Raw genomic sequence first — 21,980 nt, 5'->3', positions numbered from 1 at the left:
AGGTCTCCCCACCCCCATACCCTGCCCTACTCATCTCTGCCACTTGGCTGTTCCTGCATTGCGTGCTTTATAATAAATCAGTAAATCTAAGTAAAGTGTTTTCCTGGGTTCTGTGAGCCCTTCTAGCAAATTATTGAACCTGAGTGGGGTTGTAGAAACCCCTGAAATTGTAGTTGGCCTGGCAGAAGTGTGGGTACCTGGGCCCCTCAGTTGCAGCTGGATCTGCGGTGGGCAGTGTGGTGGCACCGCGCCTTTTAACTTGTGGATCCCATGCTTGCTCCAGGCAGGGAGTGTCAGCACTGAATTGAATGGTTGGACACTCGGTGTTGAAGTGCTGTCAGAAAATGCCGCACAACACGCAAGGCTGAGGGAAAATGGTGTCAAAATAACTGCTGAATGTGTTTTGTAGAGAGATGGAGTGGCCGAGGTCAGTGGAAGGGCACGGGGGGCTCCTGCCAGGGACAACTTTGAGCACTGTGGAAGGGAGTGGGGACTCGCTGCAGGCGATTTGCGGGAGAGGGTGGACCATGACCAAGACTGGGTTTGGAGGGAGTATTCTTTGGTGGCATGATGGCACATGTGTTACTTCCTGGCTGTGAGAGCCTCTGCAAGTCACAACGTCTCTGAGACTCACTGTCAGTATCAGTAAAACAAGGATAGTCCCATCCCACATGGATGGTTTAATGAAGTGATGTTGGCGAAAATGCTTTACAAACTATGAGGTGGTGCAAGTGTTTTGATTCCATTTCAGGGGACATTTATCGATCAATAAATGCCTTTAGCCAGCCCCGCACTTGGGCCCCCCATGCTCATCCTGGGATTACGTGGTGACTGAGAGAAAGAATAGGCCAGAGGCTTCTGCCAAATCCATCCCAGAGATGCTGGGGCCTGAGGCTCAGCCTGGCTTTCTCTCTCTCCCCTGCCGGCCCCTCTGTGTTTTCTGCTGCCTTGTCCTGTCCTCACAAAGGCCCTCTGCTTGCTGGGCATCTTCTCTCCAGGCTGACGCATGGTTGGAACTTGCGCAGCAGCCTTTGTGAGCCCACAAGGCTGTGGGCTTGCCTCCAGCCTCCTGCTCTTTCAGCGAGTGGCTTTCCTGGCAGCCCCGACAGTAGAGGAAGACGCGCGTCAGCTCTGGCCCGGGCCGTGGGGCCCGTCCTCCACTTGCTGCCCACAGCAGCCACAGCTGCTCTTCATCTGAGCAGTGGGCTTCCACTGGCCTTCCCCTGCTCCGGGAGAGCAAGAGTCTGTCATTTGGGACTTCCTGCTGCTTCCTCAGGCAGCTGGTTTGTCCAAAGCCCATGGGGGTTTGGTTTCAAGTCTGCCCTGAAGAGTTGGTGCTGGGCTCTCAAGGTCTGGGGCCTGGCATGGGGTGACCCCTTGGGAGGGGGAGGCACCTCCACTTGACTCTGCCATAGGGAGCACTTGAGAGGCTGCCCATCTTACATCCTTTAAACGCTGGCTGGTGCATTCAGTATGGCGCTGGAGGCTGGAACCCCTCAACGGCCCCCACCCCTCCATTTGCACTCCTGACTCTCCACTTGGCTGCAGCAGACTCAGACACACTGCCTGGGTTGGCACAGATGAGCGGGCTGAGTGAAAGATGGCAGCCAACACAGCCCCCTCGGCCTGACTTGTGATATGGCCATGGGTAAAGAAATACTTCATTAATACCTCTTACTACTCATTGGGAAAAGAATGGTGCAACGGCGCTGGAAAGGCCTCGGTGTGGGTACTGGGGGTGACAAGGACTGTGGTGACTGGAGGGGGTAAACCCTCATGAAGAGCGACCATCACGTGACTCTATCGTTCCTGCCAAGTGAAAACAAGGACCCACAATTACCAAGCTTCAACTTTTTCAAGAGAAGCTAGGCATCTAGATTTTAATCTAGTATCTCTCCATTTTAAAATACTGGCAACCAATTCAAATTTCTAAAACAATATTGGGTGAACTGGTTACAGCCTGGGGCTTAGCAGTTTGTACCCTCTGCACCAAGACAATGATCTCTGCTTTCCTCTTGTGCCCAGGCCCCTGAGGGACGCCAAGATGGGCCATGGCAGGAGAGGGAGGAGGGAGGAGCTGTTAAGAGCGCGTCCACCCCTATCTGGGCCCCATCTCCCTCTCCTGCAGCCCAGCTCTCCTCATCTTGCTCTGTTTCTTCTCAATCAATCAGTGGCTCTGCCCGGCCCTTCCGGGGAGGCTGCCCAAGCGTGTCCTTCATCAACTGTGACAGTTGCCATAAGCCAACACTGGCAGAGCAGGAAGGCACTCATGTTCTCTGATATCTCTGCTCCCAGTGCCTGGGCTCAACTTCTTTGAGCCTTGACATCCAAGGACAGGATGGCAATGCCTTTCCAGGGGCTAGAACATGTCCTCCCCGCCAAAACCACATGCCTCACTTCTGGAGCCTGGAGCCCAGGCCTTGGACCCTCCTCCACCTGCTGTAATGATGATCCACCTCGGGGCTCAGACAGTGTGTGGGCCATCAAATACCAGATCTCAGCAGGGGAAGGGGGTGAATCACACAATGCAGTGAAAACTTACAGAACAGACACCCAGAACCGTGTTTTATTCATCTCTGACCAGCACAGAGCCGGGACTAATAAATATCGCTGGACCAATACTGTCCCATCTTGCCTGAAATGTTAAAATTAGGATGGACAATCTCACCCCTCAATTGCAGCTGCTGCTTCTGTTCTGAAAGGTCTGTCCCCCCACCCTGGATGCCCACTGAGAAGCAAGAAGGGAGCAGCAAGCCTTTCCCGCCAGCCTGTAGCTGCTGCCTCAGCCCCTCCCTCCCCAAAAGCCCACACTGATCTGCAGACCCTGCTTTGTGGACCCTCGACACACTGCAAACTCCACCGGTCCAGGTCAGTGTTAACCCAAGAGCATCCCACCCCTCAAACTGGGCACAGGGGTGCCAAGTCTGGGGCAAGGATCCTGGTGCTCAGTCCCACCCTCGTTCCACCACTGACAGTGGCCGATATAGCAACTTCCTGCTGTGATTCCCGGAGAGCTTGGGGTCCCGCCTGTGTGTCGAGTCCCAGCCCATAACCCTTTCACTCCCCCTCAGGGACAGCACACACACCCCTTCCTGCAAAAACATTTTAATTAGCTTACACTGGCGGCAAAGAGGGAGATGCAAAAGCTGGACCTCATGGGCTGTGCTTTAGAAACTGCCAGGTCTCCCTCCTGGCTCTGAACAGGATTAGCAGCAATTCTAAGAGACCCCAGGCCTCCGACAGCAAAGACAGAGAAAAGTCACCCCAGAAAGCTGACAGGCGAAGTGGTAGGCTGTGAGCACAGCGGCCAGTAGACGGTGGCAGAGGATGGGGGAGTGTGGACTCAGGCAGGGCTCTCTGAGACTCCATTCAGGAAGGCCTCTGGCCAGGGTTGTGTTTAAGGCTGGGTCGGGCAGAGGTGGGAGCCAAAGAGAAAAGATGCGAGGTCTGGCGGGCAAGCCCCAGGGGAAGGGCAAATGCACTGAGGCAGGTGCAGCCCTGGACAACAGCCAGCTCGGGCGGGGCCCAGCCACACCCACAGCAAACACCCGTCCACGCAGCTCAGGGGCCTTGGCCTCTGCAGGACCCCTGTCTCAGCCAAGCACAAAGGCGTCTCCCAGGCCAGAAATCAGAGCCAAAGCACCTGCCCTGTCCCACAGCAGCTTGCAAATGTGGGCCTGGGTCAGCATGGGGACCGGGCCATCCTCAGCTCAGTGGCAGTTCTGACAGCTGGGATGGCAAGGAATCCCATTCACCCGGCAGCGGCAGCCCCCACTGGTGTCTCCTGGGCCCTAGAGGATGGGGGAAGAGAAGAGAAGGTCAGGGCAGTGAAGACAGCACGCCCCCCTGTGCTATTCCATCGCACCCCCAAAGCAGTGCACACTGCCACTGCAGGCCTTTGCTCGGGCAGGTCCCCCAGCTAAGAATGGCCTTCCCAGCCTCAGCTACCTGGTGGAGGCAGCCATTAAGGCCTTTCTGGGCTTCCACAGCGCCCCCAATTACATGGTCTCAGTCTACCCACCCCTAGACCCAGAGCAGGGAAAGGATCTGAGAGATCTTTGCATATCGTGGGTGGGTCAGCAGCATGCTGGCAGCATAAAAAAAGGCAGCTTTCTCTGCCTCCATCTGTCTTAATGTCTGCCTGTATATAACAATGAGCCCCTAATGCCAGGAACACACCCCTAATAATGACAGCTCCCAGATGCGGAGTCCTCACCATGTGACAAGCACCCGGCTAAGCACTTCTGTGGTATTTTTTCATTTGATTCTGACAGCAAACCCTGCTATCATCTCCATCTTTCAGATGAAGAAACTGAGGCTCAGAGAAGGGCATAACAGCCTAAGCACACGGCCAGTGTGTGTGCCAGAGCCAGGGACCCACGCCACTGGACTCCAGCTGACCCCTTAATCACTGTCCTCTAGGGTAGGGGCTGCAACCTTTTTCTGTAAAGAGCCTGGCATTTTAGGCTCTGCGGGCCGTAGGGTCTCTTGCCCTTGTAGCGCAAAAGCAGCCACGGACAGTATGTAGGTGAGCGAGCTTGGCTGCGCTCCCATCAAACTTTTCTTATGGCCAATGAAATTTGGATTCCATATCATTTTCACATGTCATGAAATATTCTTTTGAGCCTTCTCAACCATCTAAAATGTAAAAACCCTTCTTACCACACAAGCTGTACAGATACGGGCAGTGGGTTGGATCTGGCCTGGGGGCTACACTTGTCCAATCCCTACTCTCGGGCAAGGCGCACGAGGGCACCCCCCACCGCTACCGGCCCTCTGCCCCCGGAGGACTCACCCGGGGGCCCCAGCGCGGGCCCTTGGTGACCCAGCAGATCTCGGTGTGGCAGACGGTGCAGCGGATCCAGTCGCAGCCGTCCTTCTTCTGCACCACGATCTGGCACTGCGGGCAGTGCATGGCCTCGCCCTGCTGCAGCATCGACTGGGGCAGAGCAGGTGCTGACCTGGGGCCAGGCTGGGGCAGCTCCCCAGCCCGCCCCGCTCCCGGGGCCCTTCCCCACTGCGAAGGAAACTGTCCCCCCCGGAGCTGTGCCATCACTCTCCTACGCTGCCCCACCCAGGCCTGACTGCGTCCGGCCTCCTCTCCTGTGTTTCCGCGGCTTCCTCCCTCCACCCAGACTCTCCTCCTGTGGCCCGCCATGGGACCACTCGTCCTAAGGCCCATCTCTGGATGGGGGTGACAGCCAGGAGGAGGTCAGAGCCTCCAGGCCTGGCTGAACCACAATCCTGTCCAAGAAGCTCCCACCCCCCGAGAGTGCCCAGAACTCAACTCCCCAGGCCCTCAGCCCTGCCCCAGCCTCACCTGTAGCATCTCCGTCGTCTGCCGGGCGGCTACATCGTTGTGAGCCCGCAGCGCCAGGTCATCCTGGTACTCCTTGCAGTTCATCTGCTCGTGGATGGCCTGCCTCAGGGCGAGGGGCTCGAGGTGAGAAGGCCCCCCAGGGGGTTAAAAAGCCACGAGAGGTGGGGGGCAGAGCAGGCATCCACACAGGCACTTACTGCCAGGGCCTTGCTTCGTCAACCATACACCCATCCTACAGAAGAGGACACTGAGACCGGGGGGTGATGCCAGGGTCGTCGCATGTGATGATAATAATATACACCTATTCATTTTAAGTCCTGATGGGCACAGAAACCCCTACCCTATCTCTCCCCAGCCTGCAGCCCCTTGTCCCTAGACAGGTTGTGGGCCCGACACTCTAGACTGAGCTCGCTTAGGCTGTGCCCAGGCTCAGACCTAGCCACTCGCTCGAGACCAGTCTCTTTAGTGGTCAACTACTGAGGTGATGGGGGCAGGGCTCAGTTCAGGACAAGGGTTGAGACTCAGTCTGGGGCCAGGGCTGGGCTTGGTCTGGGACTGGGATCAGGGTTCAGTCGGATGCCAGGGTCAGGGCTTGGTCAGAGGCCAGGGCTAGTGCTCAGTACTAGGCCAGGGCTCAGTCTCGGCTGAGGCTCCATCGGAGGCCAGGTCTGGGACTCAGGGTCAGGGCTTGCTCCAGGCTTGGTCCCAGGCTGAGGCTCAGTTCAGGGCCCAGGCCAGGCTCCGTCACTGACAAGCAGCTCTAAGTCATGCCGACCAGGCCAGTATCCCAGGTCCCTTCCCAGGACAACGAGCTCTGAACTGCAGTGAGCTCCTGGCAGGACTAGGGTGACGAGGCAGTGTGGGACCACTCCCCACCTTGCAGAGCAGGCAGTTGACGTGGGAACACACGGGGCAGGTGAACTCGTTGACGTCGTCCTCAAAGAAGCACCATCCCTTGCAGTCGGGGGTCTTGCAGTGGTAGCTGAAGGCACTGCGGTTTTCAGCGATGGAGACGCCCAGGTCCAGAAATCGCTGGTAATCCTCTGGGGTCAGCAGCTGCCAAGAGACCACAACTTGGTTGCTCGGGGCTCAGAACACCGGATATGTGGCCTCACTGCCACCAAATATCCTCCAGGAAGTCCCAACCCATAAGGTCCAATCCAGCCCTATGCTCCTTTCTTCACATCTCCCTCAATGATTAAAAACTTCATTCAAAAGTAGATAAAAGTTCTGGAGATGGATGGTGGCGATGGTTGCACAACAATGTGAATGTACTTAATGCCACAGAGCTGTACACTTAAAAATGGTCAATTGTTATGTATATCTTACCACAATAATAAAAAAAGGAAAAATGGACAAAAGTAATAACACGCAATGCTGAGGAAAGTGTGGTTAAACTAGTATCCTGGTACAATGCACTCTGAGGAAGTAATGTGGCGATAATGTTTCAACCATCCCAAACTTTTCTGACCCTTTGGGACTCACTCCACTTCTACAAGTTTATCCTAAGAAAATAATACGTAGGATGGAAGAGATGTTCCTTGAAGCATTCCTTGCAAACTGAGAAAGTGAATTATTAAAAGAAGAGGTATAAACAGGAGATATGCCATGGAGATACACCATAGAGATTTATAATAATCTTTAGAGAGATTTTGTAGCAAAATAGCAAAAGCTATTATTACATCTATGCTGGTTACAATAAGGTAAAAATCATGCCTGTGTTCTGTATCTGAACTGGGTGGTGGTCACATGAGTTACATTCGTCCAAACTCACCCAACTGCTCGCTTACAACAGGTGCATTGTACTGTGTGCAAAGTATACCTTAGTAGGGTTGATTTAAAAAGGAAAAAAAATCATGTCTGCCCAAAGACACCAAAGGAAACAGAACATGCAGTTGGGGATTTCCTGGGATGGCGGGGTTGTGGGTGACTTTTCTCTTTGATTTCTGCTCTGGTTCTGTGTGGTTTAGGCATGTTTTTGGTAAAAACCACCTCTGGTGCATTACTCTGCTGATCCCTGCCCCTTTCTCTCCCTGCCACACTTGACCATTCTGAGGTCACTCTGAGGCTCTGGTCAACTCCCCGGGGCTCCGGGGAAGCATGGGGCCTGCAGCCCCTGGGCATGAACTCTGGCCCCATCACAATGCCCCTTAGCAGGGGTGGACCACGGAGGGAAAACTTCTGGGCAACGACTGTGGGTGCCGGGCCATATGGGATGATCTCTGTCTTAGGGCCTCTCCAGGCCTGAGTGAGGGGTCCTCAGCAAGCACCTGGAGCTGCCCTTCTAAGACGCCCCCCAGACGACAGGGAAAAATGGGGCTGCCCCTAGTGCAGGGCTGAGAGTGACCAAAGTTCCCCCTTCTGCCCCTCTTTCGCCTGAGGCAGAAGCCCTTGAGCTCCAGGAAACACCTGGTGAAGTCAGGGGGTTCTCAGGAGAAGCAGGTCATAGGGAGAGGCAGGAAGGAGGGGAGAACCGGGGCTCTTGTGTATGTGCCTGAGGGGTCTCCCATTTGGACCTCAGCCACCTTGGGCCCTGCTCCTGGGAATCCCAGATGCCCAGTTCCAGAAGGCCATTCCCCAGCAGCTTAAAAACCATGAGTCAAGCCCAACAGCCTACTTTACAGATGGGGAAATGGAGGCCCAGAGAAGGGAGAGGACCCGCTCAAGATCAGCAGCGGTCAGGGAGGGACTGGATAAGAACAACGTTAACAATAGTAACAACAGCACGCACGCACGCACGTGTATACATCACAGCACCGTGACGGATGGCTGGAGTAATGCCCGGCCCCGATTTATTCGTGTCTCCCTGATGCCACACCCTTGGGTGGTCCCTCCCACATGGGCTCTGGGCTTGAGCGTGCGACCTGCTCTGGCCAAGGGGACGGCAGCCAGTGAGAAACGAGCAGAGACCAGGAAAGCACTCCTACACGGGGGCCCCAACATCACGTGTGCAGGCCCTGGCCAGCCTGCTGGGGGACAAGAGAGCAGAGTGGAAAGAGGCCCAGACATCCCAGCCATCGCAGACCAGACCGTCATAAACCAGTCCATGACAGCTGACCCACCAGCTAAGCCCACAGGAAGTCAGCCAGGCCCAGTCTGGACCAGAAGAATTATCCAGCTAAACTCAACTCAAATTACTAAGTTGCAGATTCATGAGCTAAATAAATGGTGGTTGCTTTACGCCACTAAGTCGGGAGTGATTTGTCACACCGCAAAAGCTAACTGACACAAGGGCTTACCACGTGTCAAGCTCTACTCTAAATTCTTTACACATATTCTCCACTATAATCTTCACAACACGTGAAACAGAAACTAACTTTGATCCTAACTAACCAAGATGAGAAACCGAAGCACACAGAGCCTGAGTATCTGGCTTGAGGTCACCCATGCCATCTGGCCGCAGAGTTGCCCCACTCTTAACCTCTCTGCTGTCTTTCCTTCATAAGGATGGTTTCTTTACCAGCTACTTCCCTCAGTTCCTGTCCTGCTCACTGCTTGGGCCCCGAGCATCCCACACAGGGAAAGCTCTCGATAAATGTCTGCTGTCTGAGCCTGGCGCTCCAAGCCAGTTCCCACCTGCCAACTCAGGGTATGCCCCCATCCCCCTCTCCAGCAGCCTGTGTCCTAACGCCCCTCAGGCCTTACCGCCCGGATCTCCCTCTCCAGCAGCTTGCCCGAGCACGAGTAGGTGTTGTCAATGAAGGGGCAGGCGACCTCGGCCTCCTGGCTGTTGAGGATGGTGCCCTGCAGACACTCCCTGGGGGAGGGGATGGGTGGAAGTTAGGGTCATCTGAACCCCATGCCCCAGGACTCCACCCCTCCCACCTTGAGGCCTGGCCCCAGGCGGGGCTCTCCTCAGTACCTCCCTTCCTTCCTGTGCCTCCCACCAACCCATCATCATGGCCTCCACTTCTGCCCACCCCACCGCCACCGCCACTGCTCCGGCCCAGGTCCACATCAGCCCTCGCCTGGAGGACTGTAGGAGCTTCCTCACTCCTCGCCCCTAGACTACATCCTCAACGCTGCGGCCGCATCCTCACGGGCAGCCTCCCATCCTGTCCCACGCAAAACAAATTCTGAAGCCCTCACTGCGGCTCACAAAAGCCCGGTGACCCGCCCTCCCTAACACCTCTGCTCCAGCCGCACTGACCCCTTGCTGCCACAAACAGGCCAGGCACACACCCACGCCAGACCCTCTGGTCTCCGCTCAACTGTCACCTCCCTACAGGCTTCCCTGACCCCTCCAGGAGCTGGGCCCCAGTTGCTTTAATCCACTGGCATTAGCATTTGACACAGTTTACAATTGTATCAGTGATTATTCACTACCCTCCCCCTCCCCACTGGAATGGAAGCTCCAGGAGGCGGGACCTGAGCTCTTTGGTCCACTCCTGGATGCCCAGGCCCAGCACAGCCCCGGCGCCCACTGCTCCCGCTGAGGCGGCGGCCACGTTCTCCACAGCCCAAGGACCGACGGGCCAGGAGAGGAGCCTCAGAGAGGAGAGACTGCCCACCGGCCAGGCTGCCAGCGCCAGGACCTCGTGCCCTCGCGTGGGCCTGGGCCGGTCGCGGTGAAGGGCACACAGGCTCTACAGCCAGAACGCCCGAGCTGTGCGGCCCTGAGCAAGCCGCTGGCCTCTCTTTCCCTCATATCCTCCTCCGCAGGATGCGGCCAGAGGGCCTACCTCGCAGATTTCGTGGGTGTCCAATGACGTAAGAGCACAGGGCCCACCCCTACCAGCCCTCCGTAACTGGCGGCCGGACAAACGCTGGGTGCTGGGGCGGGGTGGGGGCCGCACCTGCAGAAGGTGTGCAGACACTCCCGCAGCACCACGGCCTCGCCGGGCCCCAGCACCGAGTAGCACACGGGGCACTCGGTGGGCTCGGTGTTCAGCACCAGGCTCCTCTGGTCCAGCTGGACGTGCTGCAGGTAGTTCCCCTCCTGCTGCTGCTGCTTCCGCTGGGCACACGGGGCGGGGCCGCGGGGCGGGTCAGACCAGAAAGGGGGCGGGGCCGGGGAGTCAGGATCCGGGGGTGGGGGTGGGGGGCCGGCAGCCAGGCGGGGAAGCTGGGGCAGGGGGCGGGCCAGGCAGGGCCTGCCACGGGGGTCCAGCCAGGCCAGGCGAGAGAGCGATGGCGGTAGGGGAAGTTAGAGGGCCAGGGCCTGAGCAGCGAGTTTGGGGTACCAGGGCAGGACTGGGGCCAGGAGGCGGCGGCGGAGCCGGGTCAAGGTCACAGACTAGGTCAGGGGTATGGGGCAGGCGGTGATAAAGCCAGAGAACAGCCAGGCAGGAGAGAGGACAGGACGGGGCCGGGCCGGGCCAAGGTTGTAGATGGGACCAGGAGTGAGGTCACGGTGGGGGTGGGGCCAGGACAGCACTGGGTCCCGGCGGAATGCAGGTGTGGGATGAAGGACGTCCGATCAGAATGGGGGAACACTCTGGGTCAGGTATGTGAGTGATCAGTGCGTGTGTCACGGAGAGGGGGTGGGACTATGGGAGAGCAGGACAGAGGGCAGGGTGACCTCCTAGGGAGCCGTGAGGGGCAAGTCCAGGGTCACAGGAAGTCAGAGAGGGCCACAGCTAGAGAGGGAGGGGGCTCAGGAGTAGCAGGGTCCAGGGTGAGGTCATGGCTGAGTGCAGCAGGAACTAGGTCACAGGCGGAAGAGGGGGGGCGGATGGGGGCATAGTCAGGGTCACCACTTGGGTGTCGGGGTCACAACCAGGACACTGTGTGCACAGTGGGTGTGTGTGTCAAAGGTAGGGGCGGAGCCATAGCCCACGTAGGGGCAGGGCGTGTGGTCACAGCCAGGGAGCAGGGTCTCAGCGACAGGATGACCTCCAGGAGAGCGGGTCACAGTCAAGTGCAAGGTCACCGCCAGCGGTGTGGTCATGAGGGGAAGGCAGCAACGGGAGAGGAGCGGCGGTGCGGAGGTGCCTCCCTGCCCGGCCTACGCCTCCCCCGGCCGGGCTGCAGGTGTCTGTCCAGGGACTTCCGCGCCCACCTGCTGGTACTGGCGCAGCGCCTCCTCCTCGCCGGCCAAGCGAGCTCGCTCCTCCTCATCGGGCTGGTACGAGGCGGGGACCTGGTAGGCCTCGGGCCGGGCGCGGCAGCACATCTCGCAGCCGGGCCGCGTGGGCTTGTTGATGAAGGTGCAGCCGGGGCACTGCCAGCCCACCTGCGGGCGGAGCGGTGGTGAGCGAGCGCAGGGCGCCAGGCGCGGGGGGCGCGCATGGAGAAGGGGGCGCGCACAGGTGCGGCTTACCGGCGGGGGCTCCGGCGCGGCGGCGGGCTGTCCCGGCCTCGGCTCCTGGGGGGCCCCAGGCTTCGGGGGGGCCGGCTCCAGGGGTCCCCGTGGCTGCAGCGTGAGGTCCTTGAAGCCCAGATCTGGGGAGGAGGGTTAAAGGGGTGGCGGATCCACGCAGCCCATTTCGTCCACACCCTGAGCCAGCTAATCCTCCTCCTATCCTCTCCCTCCTCCCTGGAGGAGTCTCCACTCGGTCCGCTAGCTGGGCCCAGACCTGGCTATGTCTGGCTCCCACAGGGTCGGAGTCCCTCCTCCACCCACGAATGCTCCTGTGCCCTCCCGGCTTAAGAATCCTGCCTCAAACCGACACCCGTGCTCCTGAAGTGATGCCCTGCAGGGACAGACAACACTTCTGAAGCGGTTTTGCCAAAATACTGAATCTGAATCCACTCATGAGGACACGTGGACAAAAGACCAAGCTGGCCTGGGCTCTTCAAACGTCACTATCAGCAGAGTCCAGGGAAGATGGGGACCCAGGACTGAGAGAGGCTCAGTCCTCAGTCTGGAGGCAGGCTGGCAGACGGCCACGATTTTCACTATAAAGGATGATAGTGAGGCAACTGGTACAATTTAAGTAAGACCTATAAATTAGATGGTACTGTATCAGTGTTAATTTCCTAAATTTGATAGTTGTATGTGGTAATGTACAAAAATGCCCTTTTTTCTTTTTTAAGGAAATACACACTGAAGTGTCTAGGAGAAAGGGACACTATGTCTGCAACTTACTCTCAAAACAGCTCAGAAAAAAAGTATTTATGCATATACAAATAATTTTTCTAAATAATTTTATAGAGCGAGAGAATGCTATAGCAAAGCAAATGTGATAAAATGTTAATATTTGGGGGGAATCCACATGAAAGGTACATGGGAATTTGTTATACAATTCTTTGTATAATTTTGCAACTTTTCTGTAGGTCTGAAATATTTCAAAATAAGAAGTAAAAAATGTAGACTAAAGGCTAGCTATTATTATCATCACATCCAATTTACAGATTTAGAACACTAAGGAGCAGAGACAGGGAGGGACTGTCGCGAGGTTACACAGCTGATAGATGCCAGAGCTGTGACAGGCCTCAGCCCCTCTCCCCCAGGCTGGCCGGTCTCAAACAGTTGCCTGCAATGGCTCCCTCCTGGGGTGTCCTTTGTCCTCTCTTCCTCACTAGGGATGGGGTCCTCCCGGCAAGCCCCTGACCCAAAGGCCCCAGGCTCTGCTCCCTCCGCCCCCCGCCCTCAGGTGAGCTCAGGAACAGAGCTCACCTTCCAGCATCCGCAGCTGCCGCTCACGCTGCAGCTCCTGAGGGTTGAGCGAGGTGTTGCAGGCCGACAGCAGGTAGAGGTAGGCGCTGTCGCCGTGCCGCCGCACCCCATGGGAGTGCAGGGTCTCCTGGTCCCGGGCCAGCCGCTGCCCTATCACCCACTGCTGCAGGCTTGGCGGGAAGCCGTAGTCCAGGAACACCTGGGGGTCACCAGGAGAGGAGAGTGGGAAGGGACACCAGAGTGGACAGGCGGAGCAAAATGGGAAGCCCCCGCCCTGAGGTCCCCTTTAGCCTCCTCACTCACCATGTCCTTAAGGGACGCCACCGTCATGTCAGGGCGCACTGTGAGCCAGATGGTGACGGTGTGCATCTGAGCATCCTCCACGCTCACCCACAGCCTGCGAGAAGAGTGGGGGTGGGGCAAGGGCTCTGGCCGCAGGTCCGACCTCAGCCACCAGCTACAGGCAGGGACACGTCGGCACACCTGTGCACGCACCTGCACGTGTGTACACACACACACACACACGCACGACCCCTTAACTGGGTTAGGGGCCTCTCCCGGATTCCCACACCCCTGTGCTTCCTCCCTGATCAGAACCCACTGCTTCAGCCCCCCAATGGCTCCACACTGCGCTTAGAATAAAATCCAAACTCACTGTGGCACAGAAGGGCCTCCGGGGTCTGGCCCTCCCTCGCTCCAGCCTCTTCTATCTTTCTCTCTCTTGCTCCTTAGCCAAACCACCAGCAGTTATCATTTACTCGACGCCAGGACCCTTTGAAGCACCTAACGGTATTAACTCATTCCATCCTCTCAACAAACCCATGAGGTGGGTACCGTTGTTATCCCCATTTTAAAGATAAAAACACGAGGCACAGACAGGTCCTGTGACGCTGCCGAGGAAGCGACTAATAATTGTTAGAGGCAGGAGTTCGATCCAATGCTGATCCTTCTCAAGGATCCTCGAACATTTTTGGAAGACCAAACAATGAAAAGGAAGGGCAAAGATGAAAAAACAGAACTGATCCCAAAGGAAACAGAGATAAATTAGGGTGCAGATCAATGACAGTAAAGTCCACTTAGCACCTTCTAGAGAGATCTGGGAAAACACTGCATTCATTAGGCAAGAAGCAATCAGAAAACAAGGAACAGCTCCTGGACATTGAAAAGTCACTCCCAACTAACCTAACCTTTAGTTCACAAGGAAAATGAGAGATATGAAATGACACCATGAGGAGGCAAGTAATAAATCCAGAAGGTGGGAAAATTCTGGAGGTGAAAGACCAGGTTTCTTAAAAAAATGAAGGGCATAAAAATAGAGGAGGGGCCGGGGCCATGGCTTAGCGGTTAAGTGCGCGCGCTCCGCTGCTGGCGGCCCAGGTTCAGATCCCGGGCGTGCACCGACGCACCACTTCTCCGGCCATGCTGAGGCCGCTTCCCACATACAGCAACTAGAAGGACGCGCAGCTATGACATACAACTATCTACTGGGGCATTGGGGGAATAAATACATACATAAATAAAATTATATAAAAAAAAAATAGAGGAGATGGGGCTGGCCCGGCGGCATAGTGGTTAAGTTCATGTGCTCTGCTTCAGCAGCCCGGGGCTCGTGGGTTGGGATCCCGGGCATGGACCTATGCACTGCTCAAGCCATGCTATGGCAGTGTTCCATATACAAAATAGAGAAAGACCGGCACAGATGTTAGCTCAGGGCCAATCTTCCTCACCAAAAAAAAAAAAAAAAGAGAGAGAGAGAGAGAGAAGGAGAATAAAGGAGACTTAGAAGACATTAAGAAATACTATGTGTTGACCTCATTTGGCTCCTGATTAGAACAAACCAACGATAAAGAGCATTAATGAGATAATCAGGGAAATCTGAATATAAACAGAATATTAGGGGATTTTAAGGAATTATTGTTAATGTTTTAGGTGTGATAATGTCATTGAGGTTATTTTTTTAAGTCCTTATTTTTTAAAGATCATATCAAAGTAATTATGAATGAAATAATATCTGAGATTTGCTTTAAGAGAATCCAGAAAACATCTTCACAGTTCCTAACAATGATTTTCGACACCCAGCCAACTATCAATGAAATGAGAGGGCAAAATATAGAAATTTTTAGACATGTAAAGACTCTCATAAAAATTTACCATCTACTTTTCCATAGGAAAAATTTTTGAAATACAAGAAACAAGAATAGCTGAGTCTGACGCAGGAGAATGGAAGAAAACCAAAAGGAAATTAAACGAAGGACTAGATCTTAACCTTCAAAACATTTTTCTTCCAGGGCCGGCCCCGTGGCGTAGCGGGTAAGTGCGTGCTCTGCTGCTGGCGGCCTGGGTTCGGATCCCGGGCGCACGCCGATGCACCGCTTGTCAAGCCATGCTGTGGCGGCAGCGCATATAAAGTAGAGGAAGATGGGTGCAGATGTTAGCCCAGGGCCAATCTTCCTCAGCAAAAAGAGGAGGACTGGCGTCAGATGTTAGCTCAGAGCTGATCTTCCTCACACGCACACACACACACAAAAAAAACATTCCAGCAATAGGAGTTATGAAACATAAAAGTGCATACAGTTTCAACTGCACTACTTATTCTATGGTGAACGGTATTTCCATAATCAAAATACTATACATGCTATTTTAGTGGGTTTACGTTTTTAGAATCAACCTAGAGGCAAAGCACAGAAGCCTTAATTATAGTTAGAAAACAAAATCTAAAAGCTCTAACCTTAACACTAACAACCACCACAAAAATACAGCTAGAGCCCTCACACCCACTGTCATCAAGATCAGTAGTGTTCAGTTAATCAGAAAACTCGTGAAAGCAGAGAAGCGCACAAACAGCTGCAGACAAACCTTAAACACTTAATTTTAACTGACAAGTCAGAAATGCACATTCACTGGCCCATCGCTAGGTGAAGGGCCACTGGCTTTTCTTTGAGTGTGAATCTGCCACCAGAGTTTCCATATTCTTGTTGTATGAACTGTATCCATAATACATGGTCTATGATTTCCAGAATCATCTTCTTTAAAGTGGCAAGGACTGAGACACTCTCGAATCACCTGGGTACAGAACGCTTCTGGATTTTTACCGTATTTTTACAACTATGTCCCCCCAAAGTGATAATTTTTCTTTGGTGACTCGTTTGTATTTGTCTTTCTAAAGCAATCAACTTAGTTTTCATAGAAACATTCTCTTTTAGCACTCATGTTTCACTGATTGATGTAACAGCTAATTAAATTATGTTATTACAATAACAAACACAACTGATATAAACAAGCTGGGTTTAGCAGTATGTTTTACAGCAGAAACCACAGTGCCATTTAATTTGGGGGATCAAGTGGAGGTCAACCTGGAGAGCTTCTCCTAGAACACCTTCACAAAAACCAGGAAGTCAGGAAAAGGTGAGGTGAGAGATGAATATGATAAAGTCCTCATTTTTCATAACAAAGAAACAGCACAGGAACTGTCTCAAGTCAATATATCAAGAAGTGGATATGTAAGTATTTTATTTAAAATCAAATGGCCAATTGATCTACAGATTCAACACAATCTCTATCAAAATCCCTGCTGACTTTTTTTGCAGAAATTGACGAGCTGATACTAAAATTCATATAGAGCTCAAGGGACCCAGAATAGCCAAAACAATCTTAAAAAAAGAAAGTTGGAGGACTCACATTTCCTGATTTCAAAACTTACTACAAAGCTACATCACTCAAAACTGTGTGGTACTGGCATAAGGACAGACATATAGAAAAATGGAATAGAAATTAAAGTCTGGAAATAAACTTCATATTTATGGTCAATTAATTTTCAACAAAGGTTCCAAGATGATTAAACGAGGAAAGAATAGTCTTTATAACAAATGGTGCTATGATAACTAGATATTGACATGCAACAGAATTAAGCTAGACCCCTACCTCACACCATATCCAAAAAATAACTCAAAATAGACCAAACACCCAAATATAAGAGCTAAAACTACAGAACTCTTAGAAGAAAACATAAGGGGTCGGCCCCGTGGCTTAGCAGTTAAGCGTGCGCGCTCCGCTGCTGGCAGCCCGGGTTCAGATCCCGGGCGTGCGCCGACGCACCGCTTCTCCGGCCATGCTGAGGCCGCATCCCACATACAGCAACTAGAAGGATGTGCAGCTATGACATACAACTATCTACTGGGGCTTTGGGGGAAAAAAAATAAATAAATAAAATTAAAAAAAAAAAAAAAAAGAAGAAAACATAAGGATAAACCTTCATGACCTTGGATGAGGCAGTGGTTTCTTAGATATGACACCAACAGCACAAGCAACAAAAGAAAACATAGATAACCTGGAATTTATCAAAATTAAAAACTTTTGTGCTTCAAAGGACACCATCAATAAAATGAAAAGACAACCCACAGAATGAGAAATGAAATATATAATGCAATATTATTCGACCATAAAAAAGAAGGAAATCCTGCCATTTGCAACAACATGGATGGAACTTGAGGGTGTTATGCTAAGTGAAATAAGTCAGACAGAGAAACAAATACCATCTGATCTCACTTATATGTGGAATCTAAAAAAGCAAATTCAGAGAAACAAAACAGATTAGTGGTTGCCAGAGGTGGGGGGTGGGGGAGAGAGGGAAATGCGTGAAGGTGGTCAAAACGTATAAACTTTCAGTTATAAGATAAGTAAGTTCTGGGGATGTAATGTACAGCATGGGGACTGTAGTTAACAATGCTGCACTGTATATTCAAAAGTTGCTGAAAGAGTAGATCTTAAAAGTTCTTATCATAAGAAAAAACAATTTGTAACTATGTGAGGCAACAGATGTTAACTAAACTTATTTCAAAACATATACATATATCAAATCATTATGTTGTATACCTTAAACTAACACAATGTTATATGTCAATTATATCTCAATAAAGCTGGAAAAAAAGATACGTCCACATAAAAACTTGGACACAAACGTTCATTGCAGCATTATTCCTATTAGCCAAAAAGTAGAAACAACCCAAATGTCCATCAGCTGATTAACAGATAAAGAAAATGTGTATATCCGTACAACGGATTATTTGGCAATAAAAAGGAATGAAGTTCTGATACATGCTGCAACATGGATGAACCTAGAAAACATGATGCTCAGTGGAAGAAGCCAGACACAAAAGGCCACATATTGTATGATTCCATTTATATGAAATTCCCATATTACGCAAATGCCTAGAGATAGAAAGTAAATTAGTGGCAGCCTAAGGCTGGGGGGTTGGCGAAAGGTAGGGAAATGAGACGTGACTGCTAACGAGTAGGGGGCTTCTTTACAGAATGATGAAAAGGATCTAAAACTGATTGTTGTGACAGTTGCACAACTCTGAATATACTAAAAGCCTTGAACTACACACTTTAAATTGCTAAATTGTATGGCATATCAATTATATCTCAATAAAGCTGTTAAAAAATCAAATAGGGGAGACTGGCCCGGTTGCGTAGTGGTTAAGTTCACACACTCCCCTTCGGTGGCCCAGAGGTCACAGGTCTGAATCCCAGGTGTGGACCTACGCACCACTCATCAAGCCATGCTGAGGCGGTGTCCCAGATACAAAATAGAGGAAGATGGGCACAGATGTTAGCTCAGGGCTAATCTTCCTCAGCAAAAAAAAAATCAAATGCAGTCCACCAGGATGACTGAAAATCAGAAGCAGTAAGACTATTGTCTTACTATGCAGCAGGAAAAAAAAAAAAGATAAATACTCATGTTTATTGAGTGATTAACATGTGCCAGGCACTGTGCTAAGTGTTTCAGCATCAAGTTTAAGTCTCCTGGGGCAAAGACTAACAGTATCCACTCTCCATTCTCCTCAATTCTATTTGGATACCTGGCTATATTTCACAGCCTCCCTTCAGGCTGAGTATGGCTGTGAGAATAAGTTCTGGTCCACAGGAATTAAGTGGAAGAAGTGTGTGCAACTTTTTGAGCTGTGCTTGAAAGAGGAGTATGGGAGGGGGTGCCCTTCTTCCCTTCCTCCTTCCTGGCGACAAGAACGCTGATGTGACGGCTGGAGCTGGAACAGCCATTTTGGACCATGCAGTGAACCTGAGAATGGAAGACGTGAATAGCAGAATAACAAGACAGAAGAAGCATGAGTCTCTGAGGACTACAGGGAGCAGAGCCTCCACATCTGGACTGCCTGCCATCAAACTTGTTTACACCACTGTTACATTTTTTTCTGCTGTATGAGGCCTAACATCCTAATATACCTTCTAACAACTCTATAAGATAGCTACTATTATTGCCCCAATTTTAAAATGAAAAAAACTGAAACTCTTGAGAGGTGAAGTGACCTGCCCTTGAACTCACAGCTGATTAGTGACAGAACTGGGGTTTAAAGCTAAGTCTCCTGACACCAGAACCTGCCATTAAGAATAACTGTTCCATAGGCAAGAATATGATGCAGCCCACCAGGGTTCAGGAAGCCCTAAGTCCCTGGCCAGCCATGCACTCCTTACCTGATGTCCTTTGTTGGGGAGACCTCAGGCTTCAGTTTCACAACCAGGGGCATTCGTTGCTCTGCCAGCCAGGTGGCACACTGCATAGCCACCTGTTCATCCCCGCCTGCCACTGCTCGGGCGAGTTTCAGGGCCATCTCCTCGGCTGAAAACCAGCACAGTGGAAGCAGGTTAGCACAGGGTTTATTTTTCAGGAGCTAGGGGTGAGGGAGGAGGTGATCCTTTGTACATGCTGCTTCCTCTCTGTCTTCCTGGTGAACTCCTACATATCCTTCAGCACCCAGCTTAACAGTCCCTTTCTCTGGGAGGCCTACTCTGACATTCCCCCCCCCACCCCCCCACCCCGGGGCTCATTTTTCCCACATACTCCCAGGGTCTCCCATACTTCCATTCATTTATCTACACAAGCATTTACTGAGCTCCTACTGTGTGCCAGACACTGTCCCAGAAACTGGGACTTAGCAGTGAATAAGATAAACAGAGTTCCTTTCCTCATGGACTTCCCAGCCCAGTGAGGAGACAGATAGTTAAGTCTAACAAGAGAGAAAAAAATTCAGATAGTGATCCACGCTGGCAAGGAAATAAACAGGGTAAGGAGATCAGGGAAGGCCTGTAAGGAGGTAACATTGAAGCTGAGACCTGAAGGAGACGCTGGACACATCAAGACCTAGTTGGGGAAGCATGTTCTGGGTGGAGAGCAGAGTAAGGGCAAGGGCCTTGGGCAAAAAATTGTTGGATTAGAACAGAAAGAAGCCAGTGCGGCTCTGGCAGAGTGAGCAAGGGGGCTAACGGGGGAAGACTGTGAGGTCCTGGAAGCCCGCAGGGCCTGTGGGCTACCCAAGGGCTCTGGGCTCTGTTCTAACACAGGAGCACAGGAGGGTTTCCGAGCAGGGTGGGGACACGATCTGACTTATGTTCTACAATGCTATGCTGAGTAGCAGAGGCAAGAGGGGAGGCAAAGACCCCTGGTATTCAGGTCAATTGAGGTCTGTCACCCCACCAGCCGGGGAGGTCAAGATTAAAGGCCCCTCTCCCAGGCCCTTCTGGGCAGGGGAGGCCGGGTCCTGCCCGGGGCCCCCTCCCACCCGGAGTTTCCAGTCGCCTCCAGGTTGCGCCCACCTTTCTTGGTCTTCTCGTCCATCCGGCGTGGTTGCGCCCATCCCCCCAGGCGGGGGCTGCAGCTCCGGGGAAATGCTACCGCCGGTCACCTGGGAGAGGGCGGGCGACCAGGAGCAAGTCAGCCCGGCCGGGGGCCTCCCGCGTGGCCCGAGCCCTGTTTGTGCCTCGGTGTCCCCGGCGGCAGTCGGGTAGCATCACAGCACCCGGGGACCGGGCCTGGGGTAGGGAACCGGCCGGGCCGCCGCGTGGGAGGTGCAAGGGCGGGGGGTCCCGAGCAAGCCCGCAACGCGCGACAGAGGCAACAGGACAGGCCTGGCGGGGACGAGATCCCGGGAGGGCCCCCACTTCTCCCTGCTGGGGGCGCCCCGCCGCCCGGGACTCCTGCCCGACTCCGTCCCCTCGCGGCGGCCGCCGGCAGTCTGGCGGGGGGGCAGGGGAGAGTAGCTCCGGCGGAAGAGAAAGTGAAAGTGGCGGCCCCGGAAGTGGGGCGGAGGATTGTCGCGGGATCCGGACCCCCGCCCGGCGGCGGCAGACGCCAGGCAGTCCCTGTCGATCCCCGCCCCGCCTCCAGGCCCGGCGGTCCCAGGCGGCACCCCCCGCCCCCCGGGCCTGACCCCCACTCCGGGCCCCACTCACCCGCCGGGCCGAGCCCGCTGCGCCGCCGGAGGGGGCGGGGCCTGGGCGGGGGGCGGGGCGGGGCCAGAAGGGAGGGGCGGGCCTGTCGGCGGGGCGGGGCCAGAAGGGAGGGGCGGGCGTGTCGGCGGGGCGGGGCCTTGACGGCCGGGCGGGGCCTGGGCCGCCGCCGCTCCAGTGGGCAGGTCCGCTTCTTAGCTCCGTTTGCAGAAGAGGAAAGGCAGGCTGTCTGTTTCTGTCCTGCTCGAGGCCGCGCAATCCGTGTTTGAATCCAGGCCTGGCGGGCTCAGGATCCCACCCTTAGCCAGCCGATGCTGCCTCTCGGCGGTCACTCTCCCCTTTTTATTGAATCACTAATGAAGTTTGCGTTCCCCGGCACAGGCTGGAAGCTCTTCGCATCCTCCAGCCTCCCCCTCCCTTCATTTTTCTCCCGCCCCTCAATCCCCTAGATCAGCAGATCCTGTAGGTCCCCTTGCAGAATAGATCCAGAATCTGTCACCTCTCACCTCCTCCACGCCCCATCGCTCTCCACTTCTATCGGTTCTGCTCTGGTGTTCTGCACCAGCCTCCTCATTGGGCTCTTTGCTTCTCCTCTTGGCCCCTAGAGTCCATTTTCCACGCAGCTGCCGGAGGGTCCTGTTACATAAGGGGCCGGCCCGGTGACTATCGGTTAAGTGCGCGCGCTCCGCTGCTGGCGGCCCGGGTTCGGATCCCGGTCGTGCACCAACGCACCGCGGTCGTGCACCAACGCACCGCTTGTCGGGCCATGCTGAGGCCGCGTCGCACATACAGCAGCTAGAGGGACGTGCAACTACGACGACATACAACTATCTACTGGGGCTTTGGGGAGAAAAG

The 21,980-nt window shown here is 53.7% G+C and overlaps 1 protein-coding gene across 3 annotated transcripts; it reads right to left on the bottom strand.

Annotated features, from left to right (window-relative positions):
* Nucleotides 1-2,538: 2,538 nt before the first annotated feature.
* RBCK1 (RANBP2-type and C3HC4-type zinc finger containing 1) lies at nucleotides 2,539-21,147 on the bottom strand. 3 transcript variants are annotated; one of them, XM_058563009.1, is made up of 13 exons: nucleotides 21,129-21,147; nucleotides 20,493-20,581; nucleotides 19,374-19,518; nucleotides 13,185-13,278; nucleotides 12,882-13,080; nucleotides 11,583-11,704; nucleotides 11,322-11,495; nucleotides 10,117-10,277; nucleotides 8,966-9,077; nucleotides 6,197-6,376; nucleotides 5,321-5,419; nucleotides 4,796-4,939; nucleotides 2,539-3,791 (listed from the first exon to the last, which is right to left on the bottom strand). In XM_058563009.1, the coding sequence occupies exons 2-13, from the start codon at nucleotides 20,512-20,514 to the stop codon at nucleotides 3,711-3,713; spliced, it is 1,533 nt and encodes a 510-aa protein (XP_058418992.1). In that variant the 5' UTR covers nucleotides 20,515-20,581; nucleotides 21,129-21,147; the 3' UTR covers nucleotides 2,539-3,710. The 3 variants fall into 3 exon arrangements, with proteins under 3 accessions (XP_058418992.1, XP_058418993.1, XP_058418994.1); XM_058563010.1 differs by lacking the exons at nucleotides 20,493-20,581; nucleotides 21,129-21,147 and adding an exon at nucleotides 15,148-15,267 and having other exon boundaries at nucleotides 19,374-19,393; XM_058563011.1 differs by lacking the exons at nucleotides 10,117-10,277; nucleotides 13,185-13,278; nucleotides 19,374-19,518; nucleotides 20,493-20,581; nucleotides 21,129-21,147 and having other exon boundaries at nucleotides 12,882-13,074.
* Between the last annotated feature and the right edge of the window lie 833 nt (nucleotides 21,148-21,980).

The sequence above is a fragment of the Diceros bicornis genome, chromosome 19, assembly GCF_020826845.1.
Source record: "Diceros bicornis minor isolate mBicDic1 chromosome 19, mDicBic1.mat.cur, whole genome shotgun sequence".
NCBI classification, from domain to species: Eukaryota; Metazoa; Chordata; class Mammalia; order Perissodactyla; family Rhinocerotidae; genus Diceros; species Diceros bicornis.
This window is presented reverse-complemented; position numbering and strand designations above follow the sequence as displayed.

What these genes read in the sequence shown, in the direction of transcription:
- RBCK1 (XM_058563009.1), bottom strand. Translation starts at nt 20,514, where the DNA reads ATGGACGAGAAGACCAAGAAAG. An exon ending in TCCCCAACAAAGGACATCAG is followed by an intron (nt 13,279 to 19,373) that starts GTAAGGAGTGCA and finishes CTCTTCTCGCAG; the next exon opens with GCTGTGGGTGAGCGTGGAGG. An exon ending in AGACGACGGAGATGCTACAG is followed by an intron (nt 4,940 to 5,320) that starts GTGAGGCTGGGG and finishes GCTCTGCCCCAG; the next exon opens with TCGATGCTGCAGCAGGGCGA.